The sequence below is a fragment of the Schistocerca nitens genome, chromosome 4, assembly GCF_023898315.1.
Source record: "Schistocerca nitens isolate TAMUIC-IGC-003100 chromosome 4, iqSchNite1.1, whole genome shotgun sequence".
In the NCBI taxonomy this organism is placed as follows: Eukaryota; Metazoa; Arthropoda; class Insecta; order Orthoptera; family Acrididae; genus Schistocerca; species Schistocerca nitens.
This window is the reverse complement of record NC_064617.1, coordinates 108174329-108191888: the sequence shown is the minus strand read 5'-3', so window position 1 is coordinate 108191888 and position 17560 is coordinate 108174329. Positions and strand designations below refer to the sequence as shown.

Below are 17560 nucleotides of genomic sequence, written 5' to 3'. Positions count from 1 at the left end.
CTCTCAAGTCACGGAGCCATTATGTCTTTTATGATGTTGTAAGAAGTGGACTGAGGTAAGCCAAATGCACACAAAATCTCACTTTGTGACTTGCTACCCTCAAGCACTTTCCAGATGTTATGCTTGATGAAAACTCTTTAATTTTTTGCTTTGACATATTGAGAATGTGACACATCTTCCTCAGAAATTGATATTTGTTGATTGATTCGTCTTTGTCTCATGAAGTATTATTGTCATGCAGAGAAACAATAACCTTGTGTGTGTGTGTGTGTGTGTGTGTGTGTGTGTGTGTGTTCTCATTTACCCAGGTTTGACTATACAGTGTGGAGAAAAATTCTCACCAAATTTCAACCCTGAATAGCTGATGCCAGTAGGAACCAAAATTACTAATGTTGTGTAGGTCGACAAAGCACAATTTTTAAACCTCAGAAACTTGGCACCATGCACTCCGATTGGCTACGGGATTGCCCTGTTACCGGATGCTCTGGACAATGCATGACCGCAAATGCTTTGCCTGCTGGAGATCCCGATGTATTCAAGGTGGCTTACTGTATGACTAAATCGCAGGTGACGTGTGTGTGCCCTGAAGTAGAGCCTACGCGTGTGAATACCTCTGATGTGAGGTGAAGACAAACAGCAAAACCTATTCGATACGTATGCGTGTCACGTTGGGGCAATGACGGGGCAAGGCATGTTTGTATGTGTGAACCGACAACCACAGCACTGCCCATCAACCGATGAACGGGGCAACAGGCCAATTCCACGACCAATCGGAGTGTGTGGCCCCAAGTTTCCGTAGTTTAAAAATTGTGAGTTGTTGACCTACACAACATTAGTAATGTTGGTTCCTACTAGCATCAGCTATCCAGGGTTAAAATTTCGTGACACAATTTTTCTCCACCCTGCATTTGTATCTACAGAGACGGAATGAGAAGCAAATGAATAATTAAGTACTAAAATTAAAATTGTGTATGTTGATTAACTAAATACACATTCTGTAACTATGGGACACTAAGGTAATTAGATTTGTGTATGTAATTTTTAAAGAAGGCGATACTTGGGTGTTGGGAGTGTGCATTAAGGGGAGTTGGAATGCCGGAAAATGGAAAAAATTCACATTTTCAGTTTTTAACCTTATAACTTAATTTGAAATTTTCTGCTTAAAATGGTGCAAAATTTGTTAAGAAATTCCAATTGGAAGTATTTTTATTTAATTTTTCAAAATTACATGTGCGCCCAGCAAAGTTACCCATCTTGTGATTTGTACACATTTAAATCTTCGCATTTCCGAAAACATTACATATAGAAGGCTGTGGATTTCACTCTTCAGTTGTAGAATCTTTGATCCTTCCATAGGTACCATTGTTTTTACGACTAGCTGTGTTTATTGTTCAGTTTTTGATCTGTGAGTGTTTGTTTTGAGCCTCGAGTTTAGTTTGTCGCTCATTTGGAGTTTGTTATCTGTCTTGTTTTGACTTTCAGTGGTGAGTGCGTAGTTTCTACGATGCCTAGGAGTGCATCATTATTTAAAAAGCGAAAGTTTCGCGGTAATAGATTTACAAATAACGTTTGTTCAAGTGATTCTGCTTCAGCACCTGTTGATGCTGGTGAAAGTTCTGACGTTTGTACAGCTGAGATGTGTGAAGGAGACACGCCCACCAGTGCATCAAAAAAGAAGTTATCAAACTGTGCAAGTGAAATTACAGATGAAGCTTCTAATGAACAATATGTTTTAGTCGACTTTCCTGTTTTTACTGAGTTTATGAAGAAATGTTTGTGTTGTAATCTTTGTGGAGGTTCTTTTGATATGAACATAACAAACTCTATAGGACTTTCCTGCAAAATTGCTATAGTTTGTGCCAGTTGTGAAAATGAGACCTGTTTTTGGAGCTCTAAAACATGCAGTAGCAATTTGTTTGAGAGTAATATCAGGCTAATGTATGCAATGAGAGCAATTGGTAAAGGACATACTGCTGCTCAAACATTTTGTGCCATAATGAATCTTCCACCTCCACCTGCTAAAATTGACAATTACACTGAAGTGATAGGAGATGCTGTTCAGTCTGTAGCAGATTTATCAATGAAAGCTGCTGCCAGTGAAGCAAAATATATAAATGAAGGAAACCCAGATATCCCTGTTGCTTTTGATGGAACCTGGCAGAAAAGGGGTCACACATCCAAAAATGCTGTTGCTACTGTTACTAGTGTGGACAGCGGTAAAGTTTTGGACTATGAAGTGCTCACTAAACATTGTTACCATTGTGCATCTGGTAAGAAAGAAGCAGCTCACATATGTAGCAAGAATTATGAAGGTACGAGTGGAGGCATGGAGGCTGCCGCTGCTGTGAAAATGTTTAGCAGATCAGAAAAAGAACGGGGAGTATTTTACACAAAATTCCTTGGAGATGGGGACTCCAAGGCATACAAAAGTGTTACAGAATCCATGCCATATGTCAATAAGACAATAACTAAACTAGAATGTGTCGGTCATGTTCAGAAACGAATGGGCACTCGTCTAAGGAAACTGAAACAGAATCTGAAGGACAAAATTTTGTCAGATGGTAAAACCATTAGAGGTCGCCTGTCAGATAAAATTATAAATGAATTACAACAATACTATGGTATGGCAATAAGAAATAATGCAAATAATTTGCAGGAAATGAGACAAGCTGTATGGGCCACATATTTACATCGATCATCAACTGATGATAATCCTCAACATTTTGCTTGTCCAGATGGTCCTCAGTCATGGTGCAATTATAGAAAATCTCAAGCTACTGGGGATCCTTATCACCATAAAAATTATATTCCATTGGCTGTTATGGAAGTAATTAAACCAATATATAGAGACTTGGGGCATCCTGATCTTCTGCGAAAATGTCTTCATGGTTGTACCCAGAATCAAAACGAGTCGTTCAACAACCTCATTTGGACTCGTGTACCTAAGAATGTATTTGTTGGGATAAAAACATTGAAATGGGGAGTCAGTGATGCTGTTATTTCATTCAATGATGGTCATATGGGTAGGCTAAAGGTCATGGCAAGGCTCGGCATTGCTCCTGGTATCAACACCATCAGAGGTCTTCAGCTTCTGGACAGCGTGCGAGTAAGGAAGGCTCAGTATGCAGCTGAATTTAATACAAAAAAAGCAAGGGCAGCAAGGAGAAGAAAGCTTCTAGGTGAAGAAGAAGAACTAGAAGATGACCCTGATTACTCTGCTGGACACTTTTGATAATAGAATAAAAGGTATTTGTGAATTTTCATAATAAATTACTTTAATCGCATTTTCTGGCATTTGACATTTTTAGTGTTACATGTACCTTTATCTCATAAACCACTCAACCAACAACATTCAAATTTTCAGAAATGCTGCAAAACAGTTCAAAGAGGCCACTGAACTAGAATCATGACAAGAACTGGCTTATTCTCTGAACTAGGGAAGTTTATGTTATACTTTTTCCAATAAAAAATGGCTTAATGGTAAAAAATTCATAAATACTATACCAACAAAAAGAAAACATTGGTTCTAGTTCAGTGGGCTCACAATATATGCTGAAAACCTCTGCCAGAATTTCAAAGTTCTGAAGATAATAGTTCCAAAGAAAAAGGTACACAAAGTTAGCAAATTTAACATTGGCGAGATAGGGCATTCCAACTCCCCTTAACTAAAGTATATGCTATCTGAAACTGAGTGTGAATATATGGACCGTGAGAATTAAGCTACAGTGCTAGTTTTTTATTTATCGTCTTGTTCGGCACATAAACTACATTAATAAACAGTAAAAGAAAAATCAGAGTTCGAGACTGGAGTTTTATGCGGCCATTGCAGTTCTGCATATGGAGAGCTGTGCAAATTTGTTACAGCATTGTCCATTCAGATACGTAGCATTGCACAAAATATTTCACAAGTTGCACCCTTCAGTAATATAGGAAGATCATTTTGTAGAATCCATCAAACATTTTCATGCATGAGCCCATTTTCTTTTGTACTTGATTAAACTACATCCAAATTTTTAATTACATTGTGGTCTTTCATCTTACTGGCTGGCTTCAGTCACAATGGTACTTAGAAACTGATACATACCACATCTTGTTTTATTGTTCCTCAGATCAAATTGCTATTTTTTCATCTTTCTGTTGTAATAGGAGTCTGGGTTTGAGGCCGTTGATGCCTATAAGATTTTTATGTTTTGAAAGTTTTAAGCTGTACTCAATCTTCTTGTACTTATTGGCTGTCTCTGTAGTTATTGTAACTGCAGAAGGTGTAAGATGGCCCAGGACCAGAACCGTATTGCATTGTGTGCCCAGCCCCCTGACATTATTGCATTGCCTTCTTCAGTTGGACATCCAGTCTAACAATATTACCACTGCTGTACCTACAGTACTGGAGTAAAAGTTGGATCACCGGCCAAAAAATTAGTCACCCCTAGAGCTATCATTAAAAGCATCATTTAGCAATGTGTAGTTCCACCCCTAGACTGCCTCCCATCTGGATTTGGCACCTAATAACCACCTGGATTTGGTTAGGAAACGAGTCCACAAGGCTGTGCAGGTACATTGCATCCAGGTTAAGCTGCTTGCTGAGGATTTGACCACGTAGTTGCACCAAATTGCAGGAATGCTGATGTCAGTGTTTTACTGCTGTTCCGACATGTCCCATTGCCTCTCTGTAGGGTTCAAGTCAGGTGATTTTGCAGACCAGTCAAGATGTAATATGGTGGGGGAGTGTTCAGAAAACCAGTCACATATTCTTCCACTCCCATGATCTTCCTGTTGTCATCTTTATGTGCCTGTGTGAGCAATAGCCTCTTGCAAGGTGGCCGACTGCAAATGTTCATTACATGCAGTTCTCATCACAGTGTTCTCACACTAACTGTTTGGGAGGACTGGCCTTCATTCATTGCCTGCAACAATTTCTGTCGAGCTTGGAAGAAATTTTGATTCATAAGCCATGAGACACGTCTCCGATCCCTCTCCATCATGATCTTTTTCCGACTGCAGTTGCGACGTCATGTTTCATGGCCAGGTGCGTTACACCACAGCTTGTAGACTTGTTGAGAAGTCCATTGTGAAACACCAACAAATCCAGCAACTTCACTTTCCATGTGGTCAACAATTACCGCTTTTTGCAACTCTGTCATGTCCTTACATTTACCCATGTTTACGTACAATGTCCGCTTGAAACATGAGTGTCTTACTGATCACTACTGCCTTATGCTCATCTAGAGACAGTGCACCCACAGTCGAGAGCATGGCTCAATTGCTGCACCATCTGTAAAGGTTTAATGATTCATTTGTGTGTGCACACTGCTGTGACTAATTTTTTGTCAGGCTGTTTTTATCACAACCCAGAACACGCCTGCCACTTCAGCCAAAATAGAACTTCAGGTCTTCAGTTTGTACTTCATCCCTACCAGCTGGCATGTATGCAAGAGAGTTTGCTACGGCATTATCTATTATGTTGGCCTGTCTTTGTGCTTTTTTCATAGCTCATTGATACAGATGTGTACCTTTTTATTTGCTCTCCTCATATCCTATTTGAATTATGATGTAAGTTATCATGGACCTTTTTGCCAAGCATACTATGGATTGGCTCACATGATGTTATAAGTTGATACTTTGACCACATACAGGTAAAAGGGGAAACAGCACTGGTTCCTGCAGTATGCCATTTTCATCTGTTATTTTCATTGGCCTTTCTTTTGGTTTAACTTTAGGCTGTCATATGATTCGCATATTTCCGAGTTCAACACGTATGTGCCTTCATCTGGTGTTAGTTTGGCCAGGATTCCCTGAAATGGTACTGAATCATGAACATATGGTGTTCAATAAGTATATCTACAATTTTAATTTTTCCTTCATATTTCTCAACATAGATTGTAAGAAGATCTCACTAATTCCTGTTCACCACTTGATTTGAGAGAAGTATAGCCATGAAATGTAGGTTAATTCTACTTTTTACAATCTTCCCCTTATAAATATGCATGGGAACACACAGTAAGGAAATTGGTCAGAAGTTATTTAGGGTGTCAAATGCTTTACCTGGATGCAGGATGGCGAAGACTCTTGACACCTTTCCACATCTTACTGATATTGTCTGGTTTAATGCTCTCCAAATTTCCACAGGAATCACCAGTTTCTTTGAGTAGAATTGAAGAAGTTAATATTTCCACTGTCTCCAATCACTGTGGCACTTTGTCTCGTTTCTGGTCATTAGATGATCCAAAATGTGGACTTTTCTGTCTTTATATCTTTCTCAATAAATACATGTTCTCTAAAAGACCTGTGACCAGTGCAGATTTAAAGAGTAGCTTGGGAAAATTTTTTGTGCAGTTATATTATTTCTACAGGCTAATCAACCTCTTCCTCAGGCTAACCAACCTCTTCCTACTAGTCTGTGCTCTACCAACAAAACACCACACCCCATCTCGCCGGATTGTTCAGTCTGATCGGGTAACTTCAAATTGTCTGTAACACCATGAAAGTTACTATTACTTTGACCATCTATTAGCAGCCTGATACCCACAATTTGTACACTCATACTCATTTTAAATTGTTTTCTGATAAAATACATACAGTGGAACCCCATTTTTACACTTTTGAGGAGACTTTAAAAATTATGTAAAATATAGGAAATAACTTTTTCAGTGGCAAAAGTTGGATATAGGATTCCCCCATGCATTTTCATATCTTATGTATGATGATATACGTAATAGGCATCAAAATTCTTGCCAGGGACTTTTTTACTATCTAATAAAGCTTATCTGAATTTGTTTTGACTTAATTTCATTCATCATTATTGGGGTTTTTGGAAAGCCTGGAGAAGTGTCACTCATAATTTAAATAATGAAATACTGAACAAGTTACGTATTTTTTCATGCTTGGAACAACACATTTTGAAAAGTTATTCTCATTTTCAAGTGCAGATATTTACATAAGTATTTTCTGTTGTTATTTGCATAGGTTTTGTTGTGCCTCTCTTGCAATGTAGCAGTATTTTTGAGGTTGTATAGTATATTGTGCCTCCTCCATTATGCAGTAAACACACATACTCAAATCATCACTCACACTGTTTGTGAAACATCACAAAAAATTACTTACATAAATATTTGCATTTGACAGTAAGAATAAATTCTATAAATGTATGAAAAATACGTAATTGGTGCAGTGTTTCATTATTTAAACCAGAAACAGTTTAACAATGCAAAGAGAGCAGCTATACAAGTGGCAAAACAACGAAACACATGAAAGAGGTGTTTGAGTAATGCAAAGGTGTCATGGCGATCACAAAGCTGCGTATGCACATCAGGGACAGTTTGAAAATGGTTTTGATCAATTTATTTGAAGGAACCTCATTCCTCCCATCACCCACCATGCCGACTAAAGCTTGGCAGTTGTAGGAGACAAAGCATGGATTCTTCAGGCTTTTACTGATTCAGATGTGCTGGTGTCAAGAAACTTAACTGTGTAACAGTACTTGAAGACCAATCTCATGAAGACATCATTTTATGTCAGTTACATCAGTTTTTTTCTCAACAAACATTGTTTTATAAAGTGAAAATTGCTGGAAAATTATAACAATATTATGAAAAGGAAAGGAAAGTTGCTACTCACCATATAGCGGAGATGCTAAGTCACAGATAGGTGTGTGTGTGTGTGTGTGTGTGTGTGTGTGTGTGTGTGTGTGTGTGACACACACACAAATCACACATGACTGCAGTCCCAGGCAACTGCAGGCTGTGAAGCAGTCATTGAAATGAAGGATGTCACAATTGGCAACATGCTCAGCAACTGGATGGTCCACTTGTTTCTTGGCCACAGTTTGTAGGTGGACATTCATGCAACAGACAGCTTGTTGGTTGTCATTCCCACATAGAATGCAGCACAGTGGTTGCAGCTTAGTTTGTAGATCACATGCAGGTTTCACAGGTAGATGTGATAGATGATGTTTGTGACCGGGCTGGAGTAGGTGGTGGTGGTAGGATGTATGGCACAGATCTTGCATCCAGGTCTATTGCAGGTATATGAGCCATGAGGTAAGGGGTTGGGAGCAGGGGTTGTCTAAGGATGGATGAGTATATTGTGTAGGTTCGGTGGACGGCGGAATACCACTGTGGAAGGTGTGGGAAGGATAGTGGGCAGGACATTACTCATTTCATGGCATGACGAGAGGTAGTCGAAACGCTGGCAGAGAATGTAATTCAGTTGCTCCAGTCCTGGGTGGTATGAGTTAAGAGGGGACTGTACCTCTGTGGCTGGATGGTGGGACTTACGGAGGTGGTGGGAGAGCAGAAACATAAGGCACGGAAGCTTTGTTTTTGTACAATGTCGGGAGGATAATTATGGTCTGTGAAGGCTTCAGTGAGACCCTAAATATAATTTGAGAGGGACCGCTCGCCACTGCAGATGCGATGACCACGGGTGGCGAGGCTGTGCGGAAGGGACTTCTTGGTATGGAACGGGTGGCAGCTGTCGAAGTGGAAGTATTGCTGTTGGTTAGTAGGTTCGATATGGACAGAGGTATTGATATAGCCATCTTTGAGGTGGAAGTCAACATCTAGGACGGTGGGTGTGTAGTTGAGTAGGATCATGTGAAGCAAATGGGGGAGAAGTTGTTGAGGTTCTGGAGGAATGTGGATAGGGTGTCCTTACCCTCGATTCAGATCTCAAAGATGTCATTAATGAATCGATGGGTTTAGGTTTCTGGATATTTAGCAAGAATTCCTCTAGATGGCCCATGAATAGGTTGGCATAGGATGGTGCTATGTGTGTTTGTAAGTAATGTCTTCAAAGGAGAAGTAATTATGGGTGAGGATGCAGTTGGTCATGGCGATTAGGCAGGAGGTTGTTGGTTTGGAATCCATCGTGAGTTGGGAAAGGTAGTGTTTAATAGTGGTAAGGCCATGGGCATTAGAGATGTTAGTGTAAAGAGAGGTGGCATCAATAGTGACAAGCAGTGCACCACGTGGTAAAGGGGCAGGAACTGTGGAGAGTCGGTGGAGGAAATGGTTGGTATCTTTTATATAGGAGGGTACGTTCTGGGTAATAGGTTGAAGGTATTGGTCTACAAGAGCAGAGATTCTCTCGGTGGGGGCACAGTAACTGGCCACACTGGGGCATCCTGGGCACTTGGGTTTATGGACTTTAGGAAGCATGTAGAAGGTAGGAGTGTGGGAGTGGTAGGGGTGACTGGAGATCCTGCTGGATTTCTGGAATGGGGTCACTTACTCATTCCCTCTGAGAATGCTCTTATCAACTTGCTGGGCTTGACATTCTGTGTCACTGTGATACCTTACATTTAACACATGTAAGTAGACTGGTATCCTTTTCCTGCAGCAGGAAAATCTGAATAGTTTTTCCATTTTTTTTACCCTTAATATTACTCTCACTTTCTGCTTACTCCTTGCTAGTTGATGCCTCCTCCATTCTTCCAGTGACTCTTGGTAACAGTGTACCAAGCTGAACCCTATAAGTCACACTGCCTTCTCCAGATTTTTATTCACCTTAGAGTACCATCTTGCATACATTATAATATTCCTATTCTGCATTTGTCTTATTTTTAGTATATAAAATTTGTCCGTATCCCCTCCTTCAGCAAACAAATTTGTTGGCTACTCTCTTATTAACCTGCACCTGTGACCTCAATATATACATCCATCTTGTTATTCGTGGATACTTTTAAAGATCCACTCTTTATATGCAAGAAGTTGCGTACCTTCTACAGATGCTCCTTAGAGTCTCCTGTACCTGGGTGACCTCATGCACACTAGTTATAGAAGTTTGTTTAGTTATTGTGGTAGATATCTCCTTTCCTATTGCTTTTCCAACTTCGTTGTTGGTTTTCATGTATGGTGATCTTCACGGCTGTACATCTTGCCCATTTAATTTTTTCTGGTACTTTCTGTTTCTGGATCATTTAACCTCTCCACATTGAAATGGGGAATATTTTTTATTGTCTGTGGCTCTTCATATAGGGGGAAAACATTGTAATGTTCCCCTCTCTTTTGTCACTTTTTTTATGACTTTACAACCATACATTATCTCCTTTCTCATCTTTTGATAAGCAACTTCTTTTACTTACCTCCCACCTCAAATTTTATGACTTTGTACTCTGCCATTGTGTTTTAATTTAGTAAAAAAAGTTATCCACTTTAGGTCCTGTCTCCATATGTTTAGGGATAATATTGATACCTCTTCAGTATTTCCTTTCACAATTTTGCTGGGTGCTACACTGGTTCTAATATAGAGCAAGTGATTCCATATTATTTCTGTATTTGATATTAATTTCTGCAATTGCTCTTTTTCATCCATGTCGAAATGTCTGAAATTGTATTTTCATTACACTTGTCTGTAATCTCCTTGGTCCACTATTTTCTACTTTTGACCTGGACTTGTTTTCATGTCATATACCGTGTTTTCAGAGCTTACCACCGCTCTCCCATTTGCTGTAAAGCGTGATTGATTCTTGTCTATTTTCTCTAATTAATATAGGTAAGACTCTCCCATTATCATTATTAATTTTCATTGCCACATGGTTCAAATTCGTTATTAAATCATTTTCCATCATCCAGTCTACCCCTAATAACACATTTATATTCACGTAGGGAATTACCAACAAAAATTTTTGGAATACTTGTCTATTAATTTTAAAAGTTATCGGCACCTCTGATCCTAACATTTTGCTCTTCAGTTCCCGTATATCAGCTATACATGCAATAGATAAATAATAGATAGTGTGGACTTATCCACACTTTATTTCTTTTCCAAACCTCTATAGCATTAATGTGTGCTTTTGATGCAGTATCTACTATGAAATCAAAGGATTCTCCTCTGATCGTTTCTTTTATGTTTAACATACTTTTTCTTTCTTCCCGTGCACCTCTTGTTGTTCGAACATTCTTCCCTTGGTACCTAAGGAAAGTACTAATCACTACCATTATTTTTTGGGTGTCCATGGACTTGATTATTATCCTGCTCGGTGCACCACTCCTAAAATTATTTTGTTCACTTCATGTCATGAAAGGTTTTGGCCTTCCATTACTTCTGGTATATTGGTTTCTGTGCAGAGTTTACCTATGGATTCTGATTTTGATGTGAATTTTTATTATTTCTTCTCACCTCTACCCATGTGTCATCTTTGTATCATTACTTTCTTTGATTTTATATGAATAATCAAGCTGGTCCAGCGACTCAAGTAAGTGTTGTGCAACCGCCTCTTTTCGACTAAGTTTTCTCTTGCACAATCCAGCAATCGACTAATTGGTGCTTAAATCAGCTGTGCTTCATTTATTGTATTTTTTCGCTCATCAGAGTACATGGCCTGGTTTAAATGTCACCCCAAGAAATTTCTGTAGCCTACTGAGCTATCCTTACATATACAATGGCCTAGTGATCCTAATCTAGGCTTGTTCTGCACTTTGTCTGTCAAATATTTGGTCATATAATCAAGGTGGATTTTCTTCCTCTTGGGATAACCAAAAATGTATACGTTTTTCAAGTTACACAGAAGAAGATTTAGTTCAACTGTTCAGCAGTTTGGAATTTTTCCGTATTTAGCAAAGAAGCAAAGAAAATTGAACTAAATGTTGTATATAACTCATAAAATGTATACATTTCTGTGACTTGTACAGTGTATACATTTCTGATTATCCCAAGAGGAAGGAAATCCGCCTTCAAACGATTTTTAAAAATCGCCAGGTGTACTTGGCCATGTGGTTTGAACATAGAAAAGCTGCAGGATCTTCTTCTCTTCATTTTAAAGTGTAACTCTTCCAACCAATTTGTGTTCAGATAACTGTGATTCATGCTTGGATTGTTCGGTTTCAACTTGTAGCCTGCAAGCATTATATGATATTGTATCTATGGATTCTGTTTCCTCACTGAGGCATAGAAGTAACATGCAGGGAATTTGGCGTGTCAGCACATCGCAATGTTCTTCAAGTTTGTCACCACTGTTGATTTTTTGACCACTAATGGACATTTTCAGCTGCAAAAAGATACGGAAATTGATACAGACAAGATGAAAGCTCAACAAGGAAGGATTCAAAGTTGCTCCAGCTACATTCTGTAATGCTTATCTGTCTTGTTTGCTGCGTGAGGTCAGGCATTGTCATGAATCAAAACAGTACTGTTTGTGGGCTTTCTGCAAAGCTCATTCTGTATTGCAAAACACAGTTTCGTAAGCATCTCACTGTAAACATTTGCGTTGATTGTTTCACCTCACAATAAAACCATGCAGCAGTAAAACACTACGTACATCCCAAAAGACTGTGCACATAACTTTTCAATGTGTCAAGATTTGTTTGGTTTTAGTCTTTCCTGGTGATACAATGTGCATAACAAGGACACATTTTTCAAAAATACAGTTATTCAGAAAAAATTTCATTAAGAAGTAATCTTGAAATTTGTGGAAAGTTCTTAGAGAGATTGAATTCTGTATATTTATGGTTTTCTTTTAAAATGTCTTCAACTAAATGAATCAGTTGTACATTAACCAAACATGGAATATCACTTTGTTCATCATCAAGCAATTGATCATGTCCTTCGTTGAACGTTGGAGCCATCTACCATTTTAATCGCTCATCACGTTTTCTCTGTAAATCTATTAATTAATGTTGACTGGTTTAGTGTTGTTCACATTCAGAAAATGGATTACAGATCAAATCTCACAAGCAGCCAGATTTGCAGTCAACTTTGCTGTTTTAAACAACCCATGTAGAACTTAAAATTGTCATCTCCTTCTCCTCGGTTCAAAGCAACTACTGCCGATACATTGAACTGCGATTGTAATGTTGTCACAGAAAGGAACAGATTCATTTAGTAAGCATGAAACCATCACAGATATGATCAGCCAACTCCAGTGATAAACACTGCAAGAGATAGCACTCTGTATCACTGTACAGTTTACTGTTGAAGTTCTGAGAGCATACATTCCTAGAAGAGTCAACAAATACATTGCTTCCTCCTGTGTACATCTTGCAGAAAAAGTATTAAGATAAAATTAGAGAGATTCGATCACACATGGAGGCTTACCGGCAATCATTCTTCCCGCAAACTATTCATGAATGGAACAGGAAAGGGGGAGGTGACAGTTGCACACAAAGTATCCTCCACCATACACCATAAGGTGGCTCGTAGAGTGTAGATGTAGATGTAGAAGTGGAGTTTACCTTCTGAACGTAACTCGTATTTCAATAAGCAATAAATCTACTCTACACTAAAAACAGTCACCTAAAGTATTTATCCGATCAGTCAGTAACTAGACTACTGTACTACTCTCTACTCATTATTAGTCTCTAAAGTTCCTTTCTACAATACTTCTATGCAAGAGTCAAGTTCATTATAATAAAATATGTCTGTACTAACTACTGCTTCAAAAACCAGACTCCAATTGGAATGACGCTGTCTGTTGTTTAATAACTATTCAATGACAGCATTTACATGAGGCTTATAGATGCACATTTAGTAATAGTACTGCTGTAATTGTTGTGGGTTTTGAGTTTACAATGGTGTTCTGTATTTTATTAAAGTGCTGCATAGGTAAGTCACTCGTTCTGCACCAGTTCTCATAACACAGCTACATAAATTTCCCTGGACAAATAAAGTATTAATTGTCAGTAATAGTATGACTATATATCTTTTCCACACACTCTCCAAAGAAGAAGAAATGTGCATCATGCTGAAATACCCATCATATTATCTAATTATCACACTAAAATGTCACAAAATGTTGAGTTCCACTTATTTTTCGCATGGCCACCCCTTTACATGTCATGTCAGCTTTATACTTTATAGGTTATCTATGATAAATGGATGTAAGCTTATAGCAAAACACCACTATTGCGTTCAGAATTGATGGCAATAAACTCGAGAGATCTCGGAGCTAGTTAATATTTGTTTTACCTTCTCGTTCCTTTTTTGTTGTCATCGTAGTAGTGTAGTAAAAATTCATTACAAATCATATACTTATGGGCATACACACAGAGAAAATATTGAACCGGCTGGCAACAGTATTACTACTCACTACTCGTTTGTCTGAAAATGTTAAACTAGCTGTCTAAAATATCATTTTCCACATTAATGTAAATCTCCATAATCTGAAAATAATGCATCTGGTCAAACCAAGAAAAATGTAACTGTTTCGAATGTTGAAAATGATTTTACTATTAGTATGTTTCAGTTTAGGAGATTTCTTAAGCTATCAGCTGGTCTGGTAGCAAACTGTCTCAAAATTATAGTAACTGAAAACCAACTGAACATTTCCTTATTATGCTTTAATAGATATCCAAATTACTATTCTTTCTCCTTCATCCTCTCTTTCCAAATTATTTCTGGGTGACATTAATTTACATTTTGTTTATTAGTTTGCCTCTTAATTTCTTCTTGCCTAAGGCTGTTGATTATTATTATTATTATTATTATTATTATTATTATTATTATTATTTTATTTTTTATTTTTTATTTTTTTTTTTACTTGTTAAGGTTTTATTAGTGTCTGCAAAATTTGTAAACAGCTCACACAATTCAGGTTATCAGGTAGTCAAACTGCAGTAGCAACACATTATTTTCTTTCAAACTGAATAAAACAGTTATATATGAATATTGCTTACACCAAGGGCATAGTGTTCCGGGTTCTTAAGTTGATATAAGCCTTCTTTTGCTTTACCTGCATTCCCCTTGGCAATTTCCTATGAACGAATGGCACCATACATTTTCTGTTTGAAGAAACCACTTTTGTTCTACAAAACAAAAATTAAATCTGATCTGTTTCAGGGATGATCTGGCTATTAATCTCACTCCAAATCTATACAATGCTTCTTTATACATCAAATATCTCAAAAAACTATTCACTCAACTGAGGAATTGCTTACTATATTTGTCTGCAATATCAGTAAATGGTGACTTCTCTCTGAACATGCACCCATTCTGTGTGATAGATAAAAGGCAAACTTTTCTTTGAACTTATCTTGTAGACCAAAAGGAAAACTCAGTTGAGAAAACTAATAAATTATGAGATTGAACTGCTGACTAATATTTACCTTCCTGAGATGAAATACATAGCACTATCGATAGATACACACAGGTCTGACATGCTAGGCACATGTAGTCGTACACAAGGGGGGAAAAAACCTGGAGTCAACTTACATATGTAAATAAACACACAGAAAGCATAGTTTCAAACAGTGGAAAATCCAGAATGGAATGTAACAATGTTATGAGAAGGAAAGTTGCTACTCACCATATAGCAGAGATGCTGAGTCGCAGATAGGCACAATAAAAGGCTCTCACAATTATAGCTTTCGGCCATTAAGGCCTTCGTCAACAATTAAGGAGAAGGCTGGAGCAGGGAGGGGGAGGAATAGCGAAGTGCAGCAGATTAGACAGAGGGCATGTGAGAGATGGGGAGGGGGGATGGAGTGGCAGAAAAGGAGAGAAATAAAAAGACTGGGTGTGGTGGTGGAATGATGGCTGTGTAGTGCTGGAATGGGAACACGGAAGGGGCCGGATGGGTGAGGACAGTGACTAACAAAGGTTGAGTCACTTTCTTCACCCACCCAGCCCCTTCCGTGTTCCCATTCTAGCACTACACAGCCATCATTCCATCACGACACCCAGTCTTTTTATTTTCTCCTTTTCTGCTACCACCCCCTCCCTCCCCCCCCCCACCCCCACACACACACACACCTCTCCCCTGCTCTCAGTCTAACCTGCAGCACTTCACTGTCAGCCACACCCACCATAATATTCCTTCCCCTCCCTGCTCCAACCTCATCCTTACCCCACCCAGTCGCCACTCCCATCATGTACTGGTGCTGTTGCTCACAGTGTTGCCTGAGACTGCAGTCGTGTGCGAGTTGGGATTGCACGTACGTGTGTGTGTGTGTGTGTGTGTGTGTGTGTGTGTGTGTGTGTCTAGTGTTGATGAAGGCCTTAATGGCCAAAAGGTATAATTGTGAGAGTCTTGTTGTTGTGCTTATCGGCAACTCAGCATCTCTGCTATATAGTGAGTAGCAACTTTTCTTCTCAAAAAGCATAGTTTTTTATGTAGCAGTATTTTGTGACATGTTGTACAGTAATGTACCAAAGATGAACACTGTAGCATTAGTTTATCCCACTCAAAATAGCAAAAATTGTGGAATGCCCACAAAGTATGTCTTTTGCGTGGACTTGCCAACAGTGCAGTTGGTTATGTGTTAATATTGCTGCTTATTTGTCTTCAAATCAAGATTCCAATCTAAAATGCCCATTTATGAAGTCAGTATAATGTAAATGGATAGATAAAAAATCTACTCACCAAGTGGCGGTAGGAGAACAGACAAGTTGAACTTTTACAAGCTTTAGGAGCCTGTGGTTCCTTCTTCTGACAGAGGAGTTGAAGGGGAAGGAATCAGTCTTTCCTTCTCATCCTGTCAGGTAGTCTCCCTGACCCGTAGTTCTGGGTGACTTTTTTGAACTGTACCCCTTTCTGTAAACATCTCCAGTCATTTTCCTTCACCCTTCTTCCCTCCCATTCAACTCTTCTGCCAGGAGGAGGAGCCACATGCTCCAAAAGCTTGTAAAAGTTAAACCTTTTTTTTCATGTGTGTGTGTGTGTGTGTGTGTGTGTGTGTTTTCTCCTGCTCCTCTTGGTGAATAGACTTTTTATGTATCCATTATATTATGTTGTCAGTAATTGATTATTTTTGCTGCCTTATGTGAAGTCAGCTGCCACAAATTCTGTAACTATGGTAATGGATTTATACTTTGCAGATATGTTCAACATGTATTATGCGAGCAAGCAGAATTATTGTGGGATTTGTTAAATAAGAAGAGTGCATACATTTATGTTGCTGGAAATTCAAAAAATATGCCAGATCAAGTCAGAGATACTTTTATTTCACACGTTTGTGGTGGTGCAGGAGAACTTCCGGAGACAAGTGCTACAAAATTCATTGAACAACTAGAGATGAATGGAAGATATCAGACAGAAACCTGGAGCTGAAAGTATCAAACTATGGTTGTGTGAACTGCCAATATTTTTGTTTTTGTCTAATTTTCCTTTCTGATCTTTTTTTGTACTATGATTGTTGCACAGTGTGTATGTTACCTGTTATTGTGATAAATTAAATGCCTTGCTAAAACAGCTAGTTTTCCAAAGGCCTGGCTTAAAAACTGTTAAATTTAAGAGCTGTATTGTTCATAGTTGCTGTTATATAAAGGTGATTCTCATACTTAATTGTTTCAAAAATATTTATTTATCTAATCCTGATATATTTTCCATAAGGTCCTTCCAGTGGATTTAAGTTTTATTTCTGACTTTATGGTATGGTTTAAGGTAATTCCACACTTACATTAGCCATGGGATCACTTTTCTTTGTGTGTGCTTGATATACATTTATATCACTGGTTCACAAAAATGTAATAATATGAATGAATATCTTCTGTTTCTTCTGAAAAAAGTTATTTCTTTAGGTTACAAACTATCAGAAATATTGTTGATGCACTATCTGCAAGTAATTCAGCACAAAGGATGTGCTTTGATTGATCAGGATCATGTCACAAACTTTGTGTAATTTCTTAA

General features: G+C 38.3%; 1 protein-coding gene across 4 annotated transcripts in view; it reads left to right on the top strand.

The window, feature by feature from the left end:
• LOC126253382 (NADPH-dependent diflavin oxidoreductase 1) overlaps positions 1 to 17215 on the top strand; it is an 86947-nt gene extending 69732 nt beyond the window's left edge. For all 4 annotated transcript variants that reach the window (XM_049954673.1, XM_049954672.1, XM_049954671.1 and 1 more), the window contains exon 9: positions 16750 to 17215. In XM_049954673.1, coding sequence (XP_049810630.1) covers positions 16750 to 16981 — 232 coding nt within the window. In that variant the 3' untranslated portion in view covers positions 16982 to 17215. The remainder of the gene's footprint in view (positions 1 to 16749) is intronic.
• Positions 17216 to 17560: the final 345 nt, after the last annotated feature.